This window comes from Phodopus roborovskii, unplaced genomic scaffold (assembly GCF_943737965.1).
Source record: "Phodopus roborovskii unplaced genomic scaffold, PHOROB, whole genome shotgun sequence".
NCBI lineage: Eukaryota > Metazoa > Chordata > Mammalia > Rodentia > Cricetidae > Phodopus > Phodopus roborovskii.
The window spans coordinates 854,496-869,804 of record NW_026126545.1 but is presented as its reverse complement, the minus strand read 5'-3'; the positions used below and the strand labels follow the sequence as shown (position 1 = coordinate 869,804).

The following is a 15,309-nucleotide window of genomic DNA, read 5'->3' as shown; positions in this document are numbered from 1 at the left end:
TTAAAAAATAACTTCATAAAATTGATAGAGGCCCTCAAAGACAATAGGAGAAAATCCCTTAAAGAAACAGAAGGAAAAAACAAACAATAAATTGGAAGAAATGAACAAATCTCTTAAAGTAAGTAAATCCAAGAAAAAACAATCAAACAGTTGAAGGAAACAACTCAAACAGTTCAAGACTTGAAAACTGAAATAGAGACAATAAAGAAAACACAAACTGAGGGAATGCTAGAAACAAAAAACTGGGCAAACAATCGGGAACTACAGATGCAAGCATAATCAAAAGAATACAAGAGATGGAAGAGAGAATCTCAGGTGCTGAAGATAAACTAGAGGAAATAGATTCATCGACCAAAGAAAATATTAAATCCAACAAATCCTTAACACAAAACATCCAGGAAATGTGGGACACTGTGGAAAGGCCAAACCTAAGAATAATAGGCATAGAAGAAGGTGAAGAAACCCAGCTCAAAGGGTTTTCTTTTTCTTCTTTACTTTCTTTCCCCTATTCCCATCTGTCCTTCCTTCTGTCTTTCCTCCCCAACATGCTTGTTCTTGTTAAGCTTGTCTCAGCTGGTTGCTACCATGGCCCTCACTCCCAGTTCTCATACACAACCACAGGCAAACTAGCTTCATGAGAATAGACTTTAAAATACTTAAATACAAAAGCAAAATGCATAGCTGAGAAATTATCCCCTCCCCCAACACACATATCTGTATTATCGATAAAACACATTTTTAAGTCTAAAGCATCCAAACTAAAATTTGGGTTCTTTGAAAGTAGTTCTACAACTCTTTTATTAAAGGGGAATTCTTAGTTGTTGTTTGGTTATTTATTTATTTATTTATGTATTTATTTATTTGAGACAGGGTTTCTCTGGGTATCATTGTAAGATGAAGGTGAATTCTTTACAAAATCCTAAGAATAAAGAAAATGAACTTCACAAAAACTGATTCCATCAAAATTAGGATGGGTTTAGAAAAGATTCAGACACAGTCAGAGGGACTGGGGAGGATCCAGAAGGCCATGTTCCATCAAATAGCATGACAGAGGTATTATAGCTGATAAAGTGGGACAATTTGTGGCATCCAAGCACCAAGATAAAGAAAAGGGGGGAAACAATTGGCTCTTTCTATATAATTCTAGATGTTACATAGTACTAGAAAGTGGCTGGCATTTGCTAAAGAGAAAACTCTTATTTATACTGTGTAGCTAAAGAATGTCAGTGAAAAATAGCCATATCCATCAGGATAATGATGGTCATAGTTTGCATCCCTCAACATCCACTTTAGCTACCGATAGATACTGATGGTGTTAAGTTATAGTAGTCTCATAAAAACTGAAACAAAGAAATTGAGAGAAGCAGGGTTGATTGATTATAACTGAAATGTAATGAATCTGTGCTTTGGGCCTCTATTTGATCTCTGTGTCATAGCCTGTTTAGTCAACCAGTCCCTGTTAGATGGGAACACAGGTGATTAGGAATAAGCCTGGATTCTAAAGCAGTCCCCATCTGTAAGTCTTCGGCTTCAAATCTAGGTCTCTCTTAATCATGATGGCTCCTTAAGCAGAAATAAATATAGGATGTAATATAATTATGGAATGAACATGCATATCTTAAAGACTATCTACAAATAATGTCTGAAGTTAAGGCTATTCAAATTCACAATTTGGTCTGCACCCATAAATAGCTAATTCTTTTTATCTTTTTTTTAACACAACTGATAAATGCTGCTTTCATAAACATTATAAATGTGTTAAAATTCTTTCATGTGTTTTAAAATGAAAATTAAGTACATGCATATTCTTGTCATGAATTTTCTTGTGTCTCTTTTAAATTAAAGATTAAGGCTTCACCTCTCCCTCTGGTTATTTATTATTAAGGAATGTAATTTGTAGACTGTAATCATACATAATTTTCTCTTGAATAGATGGGTAATAACACACACACACACACACACACACACACACACACACACACACACACGTTTCTGAATAAGAAAGTCCAAGTAAATGACTGGCTTATTGAGTACAATGTAAATGATATCGTTCATGAAACAATATTTTTCAAATAAATCTAGGGGTAGAAAATTAAGAGACACACTTACTTTATGTTTCCTGGAGCTCACAGACCAGCAGGATAGGATGAGGTTTAGACTGTGTGCTTTGAGTTGCCTATTTTAAGCTATTTCTAGTCTTAGAAATAAAGCTACTATGCCATATTTTTGATACTATGATCAATCCAGGACTCTGTAAACTGGAGGTTATGACCTCAGGGTCACATAACCAAAGTGTGGTCATGAATAATTTGCCAATAATAAAGGGCTTATGAATACACCGTGACCAAAGCTTCACACAAAATCAAACACATAATGAACCCACAGTGCCTCTGGCAAAGCTAGCCTGTGTAGCACAGTATGACTTTATAGCAGCCTTGGTTCTGAGCACATGTTCCCACTTGGCACCATGACTGCCATCAGTCCAACAATGCCAACGAGTGTCGCCTGAAATGCCTTCCTTGGATTTGTGAAGTAGTAAGACAGAAAACGTCTGGTTTTTGAGAAACATAATCATTTAGTTCTGTAAAACAAAGACTTCCTGAGTTCTCCTACCATCACTGCCCAGCATGTAAATTAGTACATATTTATATTGAATTCTGTTGAAATACTTGATGTTCAAAATTTCTATTTCAGTTACTAACTTGAACTGCAAAGAAAAAAAATTATTGAATGAATTTTGGCTCAGGATTAGAACAGAATTTCTGACAAGTTTTTAAATGGCCCTAAATATATTTCTGCCATTATGCACTGCATATCTATACAGAGCAGCACTCTGAAGATCAAAATTTCAATCATCTGTGAGAAATATTGATACTCTATGTCAAGATGGGTCTGTTTCATCTTGCCTCAAGATCAGAGAGTTCAAATCTGTCCTTACACCTAAAAGTTTAAATCCTTGGCTATGGCAGGATGCCTTGGTAGCAGATGTCTTATCTAAATAACAAGAGACTTGGGCTCAGGTGTGTTTACTCTTGACACTGAAGGCCAGTTAACAGATATGGCTAACAAATACCTGGAGGATAAGGGAAGTAAGTCTGTTTGCTCCTTATACATGAGAAGTCTCCTGCCATTGTCCCCACTTTTGGTTGAATACTTCAGAATGTTGAAGAATAAACAGTAAATAAGTATTGACTTGATTTGTCCCTGCCTCCAGATTTCATCCAGTGTCTCTATCTTTCTCTTGACATCTTTACCTAGTTTTTCTCAATCCACTCTCCCCCACTCAGGTATACACTGGGTAAGTCGGCTAGTTCTGACTGCAGCCTAATAACATAGGCTCCCACAGCCTTACGACACTGATTATTAAGCGGAGATTTAATTTGTAAATATATTTACATCTATCTTAGTATAGTTTGTTTCCCCATTTTATATATAAAAGTATATGTGTAACAAAGAATCATTTTAAAACAGTTTCTTAAACCAGATATGGTGATGCACACCTGTAATCACAGCACTCAAGGGGCAGAGAAGCAAGCAGATCTCTGAGTTAGAGGCTAGCCTGGTCTACAGACTGAGTTCCAGGACAGCCAGGGCTACACAGAAAAACCCTATGTCGAAAAACAGAAATTTTTTTCTTTATGATTTTTTATCAGCAAGCATTTGATTTGTATTGCTAGTTGATATACCTATGTACCAGGGACATGGGCTAAACAGGATCATAAATAGAAAACATTTAGCAAGCCCTGTTCTATCTGCTATTAAGTAAAACTAGAGTTTGATTCTGAGAGAGGTTTATAATCTCCACTTGAAAAATATTCAGTTTTATTATGGCTTTAATAGTTATGTCAGCATCTTGGTTGGTATAGATAATATTTGATTCAGTTTCTACAGCAATGTCAATGACAGTAAGTCTGCAGTCGTAGGCACCAACTTACTTAAAAGGCAATCCTGTAAAACCCCAGAATATAGAGCATCACTACATCCTCTGAGACTAGAGGTATCAGATCATTTCTTTAAACTATAAAGATTTGAGTCACCAGGGGAGTATCTGACCCATGATAGTGAAGCCATCCAGATTGCCCCGTAATCAATATGGTAATGGCATGAAGTTCAGACTCTGACTTGAGTTTTTCCCCCAATTCTGCCAATTGCTGCCCAAGCTTTGCAGAAACTTGGAGGCTGGTTTCTTGGAACTTCACTACAGCGTCATTTAAAAATATTTTATAAGAATACATTTGAAGACTGACTGGAGAGTTGGTGCAATTGGGGCCTTATGTGACACATGTCACTTACCATAACCCATAACAACTTTACTATTCTCTGGTTTATATTTTATTGTGCCCTTTCCTCTCAAACACCCACAATATAACACATGCAGAACTAAGGATAGGGAGTTTAGCCTGTCTTTGTCATATCAATGGTGTTTTAAAAATACCTAGCACACAGTAGACTTTCACTGTTTGGAAATCATTAATAAAAGCCAAGTTCTTTTTGAAGATAACTTAAGATATATTAAAATAGCTCTAATATTCAAAGTAATAAAATAGTTTATATAAAGTTTCTGTATAATTAAACAGTCATTTCTTTCAGAGAAAAGTGTTTCTTACTTTTATAATAAAATGCATTTTATAAAGTAGGAACATATTTAGTCAACTTTATGCCAAAAATGAGAATATAATTAAATAGGTAAATAATAAAGATCTGCTTTCCATTTAAATTTTGCAGAACTTTTTTACTCAAAAGCATAAATGATTTTACATGTCACTACACATCTAAAACTGAGTATTAGTTATACATCATGTATTGTTGGGCTAGAGTTACTTTGTATAACAACTAATCAAACCTGAAGAATTCATATGGAGTCCTGAATACAGCAATAGAGGATCAGAGATAAAAAGAGCCATCCCAAGTGTACAGGTGGCAGAGAAAAGAAGGCCTTCACCTTTAGAGAATTGATTGTGTGTCACATTGCTTTTTATTTTCCATTCAGTTCAGCTTCAAAGACCATCTTAGAAATACACTTGTCCCAGCCTGGCAGAGTAATTCCTATGAGCTGGTTAGCGCACACAACACCTCGGAGAATATAATCCTTCACATTTCATGATTCTACCTCAGATGATAATCTGAAAGTCTATGGTGTATGTTTGACTATGAATATTACAGGACAGACATTTGTAATGAAATAACTTCCTCAGAGTAAACACCTGGGAAACCAAAACGAATTCCCTAATATAATAAATGTCAGTGGATTCTGCCTCACTCATCCCCTGCTAACCTGGCAGAGCACTAAAGGAAGACTCTCAACATGAGATGCTACATAGGAGGGACCCAGGCAGACTCTCTCCCAGCTCTGTGGCAACTGAACTCAACTACTGCTATGCTATAGAGGAAGGGAATGTACACCCTCCAGGCACACTGAAGATCAGCTTCACAGATGTTAGTAGATTGCTGGGCCCATAGGTAAGTCCTACTTAAGGTGGTGGCTGATAGGAGGCCAGTTCTTCAAAGCTAAGAAAATGCCTCAGTCTCAGTGAATAACTAGGACACCCACACAAACAACAAATAGTACATGAGAAGAGAAATTGTCCACATTTGCTTAACTGACCCACTTAGCTACTTCAAATTTACTGCAGGAAGAAGGAACATAACTGTTCTCCATGACAAGTAGCTTCATGACAAGTAGCTCTCGTCATGTCTATGAGACTCCTGATAGCTGGTGATTGTATGTGCATGCATATGTATGCATACATGTATGTGTAGATAATTCACATATATTTCATTCCTGTGTACAATTTTAATCAATAAAATAATTCCACCTTTGTTTATAAAACACAAGTTAGCATGGCATTGCTACAGAAATAGGCTGGAGTCTGCATGTTCTAGAGTGTTTGAAAAAGAAACAATTTGTTACTGTATGTTTCCTACCTATCTATACAAATAACAAGTTTCTCAGAACTATCTCACTCTTGAACAAGAAGGGCAATAAAGCCCAGAGGATTTAGATGACTTACTGAGCACACACAGCAGATAAAGGACTAACCCAAAGTTCTTTCCATGTTAATTGACCAAGGTTCTTTAAATGTGTTTATTGTTGTTTAAATTACATTAAACTTCTATCTTCTTGTGTATATTCATGTCATGATGCACATGCAGGAGTCAAAAGACAGCTTGTTCCCTCCTCCTTGGGGTCCTGATGCTCTGTATGTTCTGTTCTTTGGGGCTAGATTAGGTATCTCAGCTGTGCCACGGATACCTAATGATTCCATACTGTCTCCTTATTTTCTTATTTTCATGAAATTCCCCCTATTAATACCTCATGTGATATGGACCCTTGGAAAATACATCTGTAATTTTATTCAATGTGTATTTATTGAGTGCCAAGTGGACTTTTGATGTAATCAAAAAATACCTGTTTTCATGTCTATTAAGAAAAATAAGCATAAAATGAAATGAGATTATATTAAAAGATTCACCTTAACAGGTAGTTTTTTTAACTAAGGAAAAGCTCTGCTGAAGGAAAATCTGGCAATAAAGATATACTATGGAGAACATGTGGAGAGACATGGAAATCATGAGTTGATATTTATCAGCAACAACTGCCGTTTAATAAGGGACCAATAACTGAGAGACAGCCACTTCCAAACACACCCAATCATGTCAGTGGAATGGCTCTCAGTTATTTTATCTTTCAGTGGAGCCTCTGTACCAATTATACAATGTCACATTTAAATACCAGGACAGCCAGTTTCAGATCTGAACAAGCATAGATAGAAGTGAGATCCTTGTCATAACCCTAGGGACCATCCCTGCCAAAGCTGTGCCTTTTTTTCTCCAAATATCCATTTTTATCTTTGTATAGTATTTTTACTAATGAACTGTGTTTCACATTTAATTTTTAAATTGCTCTAATCTATTCAAATGGAACTATATTAAACAAACTTTTGCCTGTCTGTACATACTAAATGAAAGCACAAAATGAAGGCTCGCCATGAACATCAAAGTAGCAAATTGCTTGTGTCTCTTCTTCTTTATAAGTTTGAATGTGAGCTTTTAAAAATTGCCATTTTGATTATTGTCTCACGTTCTCAAGAGTATATATTTGCAGGTATTATTCACTGCCTACACCATATGGAGCAATGTCACTGTATAAAATACTTCCTTTTCTGCCTAAGAGAGACATGCGTTTGCCCAGAATAAAACAAGAATGTGAAGTCTCCAGTGCCGTCCTTGCTAAGTGCTGGTACAATGACACAGTTTGGATCTGGAATGCTTCCCACATCCCATGTTGTACAGTTGCCAGTTGTGGGATTCCTGGGAGGTAGTGGCATCTTTAAGAGATGAGGACACAGAGTACGGAAATTAAGTCACTCAGAACACAGTACCATAAAGGACACAGGACCAAGGTCTCACCTTGTCTCTCACTTCACATCCTCACTGTCTTGAAGTGACCAGGCTGCTGCTACCACACAATCCCCAGATGATGTATTGAGTCACAACAGGCCCAGTGCAACAGAGCCAGGTGACTATGTACTGAAAACTGAAATGGTGAGCTAAAATAAACATTCCACCCCTTTGAGTTCATTTTCTCAAATATCTCATCTCAGCAGTCAGCTGACTAACACAGAGCTTCACAACCACAGAGTCAAGGTCTGCCCTGATAGTTGTGTTGGCAGTTGGGTTAGTTTTCAATTTCTCCAAGAGTCCATAACTGGGGAAAAGTCTTTGAAAAGCTTACAAGATTTTATTCTCAGAGAGCTTTCCTGAATCTCATTACAGCAAGTGAACACTTACTTTCAATTGCCTTGATTTTGTTTTCCCACGGGACACAAGCAGCTTTGAAGTTCTCGAAGTCACGAAGGAATTTTGCCCATTTCTGAAAATAAAGTCAACACTAGTAAGGTAAAGTCTCCTGTGCTTCTAGATGTTTATTCCTGCATTCCCCCAAATCATGGTTTCTAGGAAGCTCTCTGGCAACAAAAACTGCTGTTTTATACAAAGGAAAAACAGCACGATCCACTTCCTTCTCTATTTCTCACCATTCCCACATAATTTAACAAAACAATATTGTCAGACATGTTTACAATCCCAGTTACCTGGAAGATCGGCATACAAGGAAAGCAAGGTCAAGGACAGCATGAGCAACATAGTCACACTCCAGTTCAAAAATAAACAGAAAACACACACATACACACACACACACACACACACACACACACACACACACACACACCATGATCATATTACAGGCAGTATACCGACCACTCAGAAAGATGTTTATTCTATCAGATGACAGTAAAATAGGAATCGAATAATAAATGTGACTGGCATAAATTCTGTATTTGTAATATTCGGTGCATAAGGAATCAATGGACTTTACAAATAAGATGTAGTATCTTTCTCAAAAGAACTCTAGTCTCCTAAAGTAGGTTGTGCGAACACATCTTTTTGATTCATGGTTTTCACTTACATGGGACACTTTATTTTGATAAAAGAGAATAGTCAACTGAATAGTAAGAGATGGTATCACAGAAAAACAAGGAATTACTTCTCAAAAGGTCTTCCTTCTACTTTACTCCATAGAGTTGGGTTAGCCGCAGTCAAGAGGACTGAGGAGAATGGGAATGAGGCAAATAACCTTCCATTATGTGCTAATGACAGTGTGAGAGAGCTGAGTAGACACAACAGTCTAAATCTGAAGTTCAAGCAATTACTCAAAACTAAGAATGGCCCAAACACCTGCCTGTAATAGAATATGTGAATATGCAAATTGTGACATCTTCATACAACGCAAAATGCAATACTTTTTAAACATGAACTATAACCACCAGCAAAAGATCCCAGTCATGCAAAAAAAGGACCCAGAAACAGTCAGGTAGTGGTGGCACACGCCTTTAATGCCAGCACTCAGGAGGCAGAGGCAGGTAGAGTTCTGTAAGTTCCAGGCCAGCCTGGTTTACAAAGTGAATTCCAGGACAGCCAGGGCTATACAGAGGAAACCCTGTCTCAAAAACACAAAAACAAAAGGAGCCAGAAACAACGCTCAATAACACACAGTATGATTGAATGCATATAAAAGATAAAAGACAAGTAAAGTTAGTAATTTCTGTGCATTTAAAGGAAAATGAAGATCTTCACACTTCCTTGCAAACCTCTCTCTCTCCATGGAATACACCTAGCTACATTTTTGCAGCTACGGACCTCCTTCACTGGGGGACATGCGATTTCATAGAGGGGTTCAGTGTTGTGTGTGCCCCATAATAAGTGCGTGTAAAGGTAAGTTTCCTTTCTCTATTTCTCCAGAATCTGAATTTATATGAACCTATCATTTTTTCTTGTCTTCTTTGTAGTGTCAGTGAGAATACAGTGCCATAAAGGACACAGGACCAAGGCCCCCACCTTGTCTCTCCCTTCACATCCTCACTGTCTTGAAGTGACCAGGCTGCTGCTACCACACAATCCCCAGATGATGTATTGAGTCACCACAGGCCCAGTGCAACAGAGCCAGGTGACTATGTACTGAAAAGTTGATGATTGTGATTGAAAAATAAAGGGGGGTTAAAGGGGGTGCTTATGACCCTTTAACTTACAGACATTTGGGGGGGAACCTTGATCAGAAACCCTATAACCTTCTGAAAATGAAAACAGAATGAGTGTGCAGTCTTTTTTTTTTTACACCTAGAAGTAGTAAAATCAAGTTCAAGTTAGTGTCTTGTTATAATCAGTGGTAGCAACTATTTAAAATTTTTCAGTCTGTCTTATAGGATAATACCAAATCCCCCTACAAATTTTAACATAACAGATAGACCATGCATATACCATATGAGTAAGTTCTTGATGTATGCATGTACACAGTTAACACTGGTTTCACCCCCCTCATAACAGACACAGTGTTTTCTCTCTCCCTTGACGTCATTGTGATACTGACCAGACTAAATTAGGAAACAGCTTACCTTGGCCATCATCATCTTAAATGCAAACCACTTCTTTCCTTTTCCTTTCCCAAGGGCCCCTTCATTTTCACTCACAAATTTCTTTGCTTCCCTGAAAAAAAGAAAAGAGGTAGGCATCCAAGTAGAAGACAATTGGCTTGGTTAGGTCTTCTGCCTTTTTTCTTCTAGACTCTCCATACCTTCAGTCATTGACCCAAAGTTGTATTCTATAACCTAGAGCTTTTTAATTTTTTTTTTAACACAAACATTGAGTACAGTGAACTATTACCCCATGTGTCCTGGCTTGGGTTTGCCCTTTCATCCTGCACACCTACACAGTGCCTCTTCTGCTTTCATATCAAATGCACACATGTGATTTTAGGTATCTTTGTAGAAATCTATAAACCAGAGGCATTTAATGCATTTTTTTAAACATTCTGGTGAGGAAGAGTAAGTTATTTTTAATCTCACTTATTAATCACCTGGAGTCATTGAAAAGCGGGAGCTTTGGGCTAAATATCAAGAAAGAGAATCTTCTCATTTCCAACACATATAAAATGAAACAGGAAATTTATGTCAAGTTCCAGCAACTAGAATTTTAATTTGAATTTTTCCTTTTTAAAAAATAATTCATTTTTTAATTTATTTATTTATTATTTTACATGTTGATCCCAGTTCCCTTCCTCTCCCTCCCTCCCTCCCTCCCTCTTAACCTCTCTGCCCCCTCACATGCACTCTGACCACCCTCCCCTCCCATCCCCCCACCCCAATTACACATGTAGAGCTATGCCATTCAGGTGGGGTCATGTATGTAAGAGTATGGTTTTTCCGCCTGCCGCTGCCCGGTCTTGTCCTGCCGCTGCGCCAGCCCCAAATAATACACAGAGACTCTGTATTTGGTACAATACTGTTGGCCCTGTTACTTGTTTCTTATCGGCTAGCTCTGCCTTAATTATTAACCCATTTGTGCTGATCTATGTATTTCTCTTACCGGGGAGCCGGCGGCATACTGCTTTCTTCAGACTCTCCATCTTGACTCCTCCTTCCTACTTCCTATTTCCTCCTTCTCCTAGGCCCTCCTATCTTCCTTTCCTATTGGCCAACAGTGCTTTATTATTAACCAGTATGAGAAACATATACAGAATGACATCTCCCATCACATGTAGATCTGACAGGTCATTTGAAGTAGGGACTAGGACTTCTCTCCTGTCTCTAGGTTAAGGCAGTATCCCTCCATGGGGGATGTGTTCACAAAGTCCATTTGTGCACCAAGGATATATCCTGGTTCTACTGTCTGAGGTCCATTAGACTGCTCAGTCCTTCTGGCTGAGACCCATATTCAGGGGGCCTGAGTCAGTCCCATGCTGGATTCCCAGCTATCAGTCTGGGGGCCCGTTAGCTCCTCCTTCTTCAGGTAAGCTGTCTCTATGTGTTTCTGCTGCCTGGTCTTGTCCTCTCCATCTGCATCTGGGTTCTAGTTTGACTCAGTGTTTAGGTATGGGTGTTTGCTTCTGTTTCCAACAGGTATTAGATGAGGGCTCCATGTATAAGTTAGTTGTTGATCTCACTGTCTGAGAAGGGTATTTATGGCAGCCTTTCCACGGATGCTCAAATTGTTAGTTGGCAGCAGTCTTGTAGGTCTCTAGACCTTTCTTTGGGTTCAGTTTTCTCTTCAAACCAATATTGGCTCCCTCTTCTATGTTCTCTCTCTCTTTTCTCTCTCTCTCTCTCCTCTCTCTCCTGTCTTCTATTCCTATCCTGACTCAATATTCCTAGTCACACATGTTTTCCCCTCCTCCCCCTCTCATTCTCCTACTTCTCTCTCCATTCACTGCACCCCTCCACTTCCCCTGTGCTCTGGGGGACTTGTCCCTACCTGCTTCTGTGAGGGACTTTATATGAGAAAATGAGGAAGAGTTGAGGACAAATTGACCTGGTATTTAATTTCATGATGGCAATTATGGCTTAAAGCACAAAAGTCACACTCCAAAACAGATGGAGTTGAAGAAGAGGGGTGAAGGGATGATTTGCTATCTCGAATTTAAAAAAAGGTATTTAAATTTAAACTTTAACATTATTCCCAGATAGTAATATAGTAATATATTTTCATTATTCACACCAGTATTCTTTCAAAAATATATTAATTTATCAAAAATGTATAATGCTAACATATTAGATACATGTAGTTTTTTATTGTTGTTAGATACTGAATGTGTGCCCCTCCACACTCCACCCTGTTAGTATAATTCCAGTGTGACAGAACATGGAGTGGTCACTACAGGAGCTACAGTTGCATCACAGCACAACAAGGTTGTGTTCTAACAGGGACAAATGTCACAAAGTGAATGTGTACAAGCCAATATGCTGACAACACCACAAGGCAATGTCATTTCATGGGATACCATGGTACCTGAGAACATCAGCTGAAAAGTCACATAGCAAAGGACTAATTGGGCTGTGAAGGGAGAACCACTAGATGGTAGAAGGGATTGCTGTCGGATCATCAGGATTAGCTAACCTTTGTCTACCATGTGAGGACAGGAGAAGTTCATAAGAATACACCAGTTGGCTACCTGCAGTTGGGATAATGCTAGCATCTTGACTATAGCTATCCAGCCAACAGAACTGTGAGAAATGAATGCTTACGGCTTTTGCTATCCAGTCTAATTTATTCTATCAGTCCTACCTGGCTAACTTTGCCATTTTGTTGTTGTCTGTTCAATGAAAAGAACTTTAAAATTTGAGCAGGTTCTGACTGCTCTGAGGGACCAGAGAACATGTGACCTAGTCACATGTGACAATTCAAGGAGGTTGTGATTCTGCAGATGTAATGTGATAGTCAGTTGGGTGGCCCCCAAACTCTGCAATTTAACCGGCCATGTCCTAAAAATGGAGAAGAGTTTTGGGCTAGCTTTATCAAACACTCTGTTATTTGGCATGACCTCTGGTTTGGGAAGATTGATTGAAAAATAACTTCTAAAACATTTGAGACATCTTAAAATATTTACTCAAACAGTATAAAATATTATAACCTAAGATCTTGTGACTCACTTTCAGACATATAAAACAAAGAAAAAGCATCGTATTGAAGTGCCATTTGTTGTACCGATTTTAAGACTGGAACATGGGCAGTAGCTAGCACATACCTTCTAAAATGCTGATCCAAAGGCTCTAAAGTATAGATGAGGTTCCCCTAGTCCTCTTAGGACCAACTGAATTGACTCTACAACCTCGTGTATGCTTATGATGGTTTCTGTGCCCATACTCATGAGTCCTGCTTTCAGATGTAAATGTCCCTTCTTAGTACTTCCATTTAACTGGTCAGGGTCTGGCACAAGGTCTCTGTTACTACCAGGCCTTCAACAGGTCAGGATTTCCCAAGCAACAATATTTCAATGACCCCTTCACTCCTTTCCAGGGGTGGCAGGAACAAGAGGAGATAAAGATGTTGAAAGTATTGAAACCAATTCTAGTATAACACTAAATTCCAAACATTGAACTTACTCTTCTAACGTGATTGATACATCATGGACTGACTTGAACAAAACATTGATTTTGGCCTTGCTTGTTTAGAATCGTATTCTTGAGAAACACTGGGTGAGTATAGAGAATGAAATTTATCAATGCCAAGAAACATGGGAAATACCCCAAATGCACACAGCACATCTCACTGCCTCACTTGCCAGTACTAGAAAAGTCACACCCACTCAGGGTTAAGGTGACCCTCCCTTCACACTTCACAACTCCCAAGCAGCAACCATTTTAAAAACTACTTCCATAAGCAAGTTCCAAGTCCTTCTCAAAGGATCCTGTCATATGCATGGTCACATCCATGTATTTCTTAACCATAAACCTGTGTTTAATGTCTATGCCATTTTACTCAAATTTTGTTTCTTTTTTTTTTAATGTGTCACCAAAAATGTTTCTGAATAATTGTATTCTGTCTATACCCTATAAAACTCGTGGTTTTATTGTTCAAGTTCATATACTGCAGTGAGTTTTTGGGGGAACTGATACCTTATATTACAGCAGAACTGACTACAATCCAAATTTATACATCAAAAATTTATAAATCTAAAAACACAAATGTATATAGGAGTTATACTATTGTTTATTATTATAAACACATAAAGAATAAAAAATTCTGGGTAGTAAAATCAGAATTTGTTATTCAACTGTATCAAAACCACCACTTTATAGGCACTGTACTGCCCGTTACAGTGGTAAACTGTCCTGTGCTACTGAAACTTGTTGAAAGGGAGCTTTGGAAGCATGGAGACCCTTCCTTGACTTCTCCAAAACCCCTTGTGTCAGTCCTAGAGTTGGCTTGCCCAGCTCTGTAATGGGGTTGGGGGGAAACAAGCAACACAAAAAAAGAAAAAGGAAGGAAGGAAGGAAGGAAGGAAGGAAGGAAGGAAGGAAGGAAGGAAGGAAGGAAGCAAACAAACAAACTTGAGTGAAGGGAATTAAAAACACTGCAGTCCCAGGAACAACTAGAAGGTTAACTTTCTAACAGAGATTTTGTTTATCTCTACTATGAAAATGTCTTCTGTGGGAAAGGGAAGCCAGGAATCCATCAGTGGAGAGACAGCTCAATCCGGAACTCTACCTGATCTCTTCAGCTTCTCCCATCTATTTCTGTTGGATGTTCGTAAGACCCTAAGTTGATGATATCACCTTGGTGTGCTATCAGGCTTTTCTCCCTTTCTCTGCTGAGTATTGCTTATTTGTTAGCTGCTTCTCTCTGCTACTATTTGTTCATTTCCTTTTGCTTGCTGGCTGCTTAAACTGACTCATTCAAAACCAAAAGTTCAGCTATTTCAGATCATTCCCTGAACTATAAAGAATATATGTCCAGCACTGTAAATACTTCATATTTATGATGAATCACATTCTGTACATAGATGCTTTCTATATGAATGGTCCATTAGAAAGCATGTATTTTTTTAAATCTAAGCATTTAAAAGTATAAAAAATAGCTATTCTACTCTTTATTTGGACTAAGGTTTTTAATTGGGTGAGCAGATCATTATGCTAATTTTATGAATTGATGAACATTAAATCAGTAAACTTAAGAGAAAAAGAAGTCAATAGTAAAACCAAATTATAATCATTACAAAATTCATTTAATAATATGGAACCATATTTGTTGACATTAATAAAGATTTTATTAGTTACTAAAGATACATTTTTGTTTGAACATTAGGAAGTTCTTTATTGCATCTTTCATTAGTTACTGATAATTTTCTCAGCTTCAAGTGATGTAATTTAAAAAGGAGTGCATGAAAGAAAGATGCCAGACAGATGTGTAACAGAGCTTGGGTCGAGGGGTTTTTTATTGTGGGAAAGTGAATGGGAGTTGGGGGTGGGAGAAGGAAGA

General features: G+C 38.0%; 1 protein-coding gene across 1 annotated transcript in view; it reads right to left on the bottom strand.

Annotated features, from left to right (window-relative positions):
• Positions 1-15,309, bottom strand: part of Tmc1 (transmembrane channel like 1) — a 108,278-nt gene that overhangs the window by 67,244 nt on the left and 25,725 nt on the right. Inside the window, exons 3-4 of the mRNA XM_051200167.1 lie at positions 9,951-10,041; positions 7,792-7,873 (exon numbers count right to left, since the gene is read on the bottom strand). Of these exons, the coding sequence (XP_051056124.1) occupies positions 7,792-7,873; positions 9,951-10,041 (173 nt within the window). The remainder of the gene's footprint in view (positions 1-7,791; positions 7,874-9,950; positions 10,042-15,309) is intronic.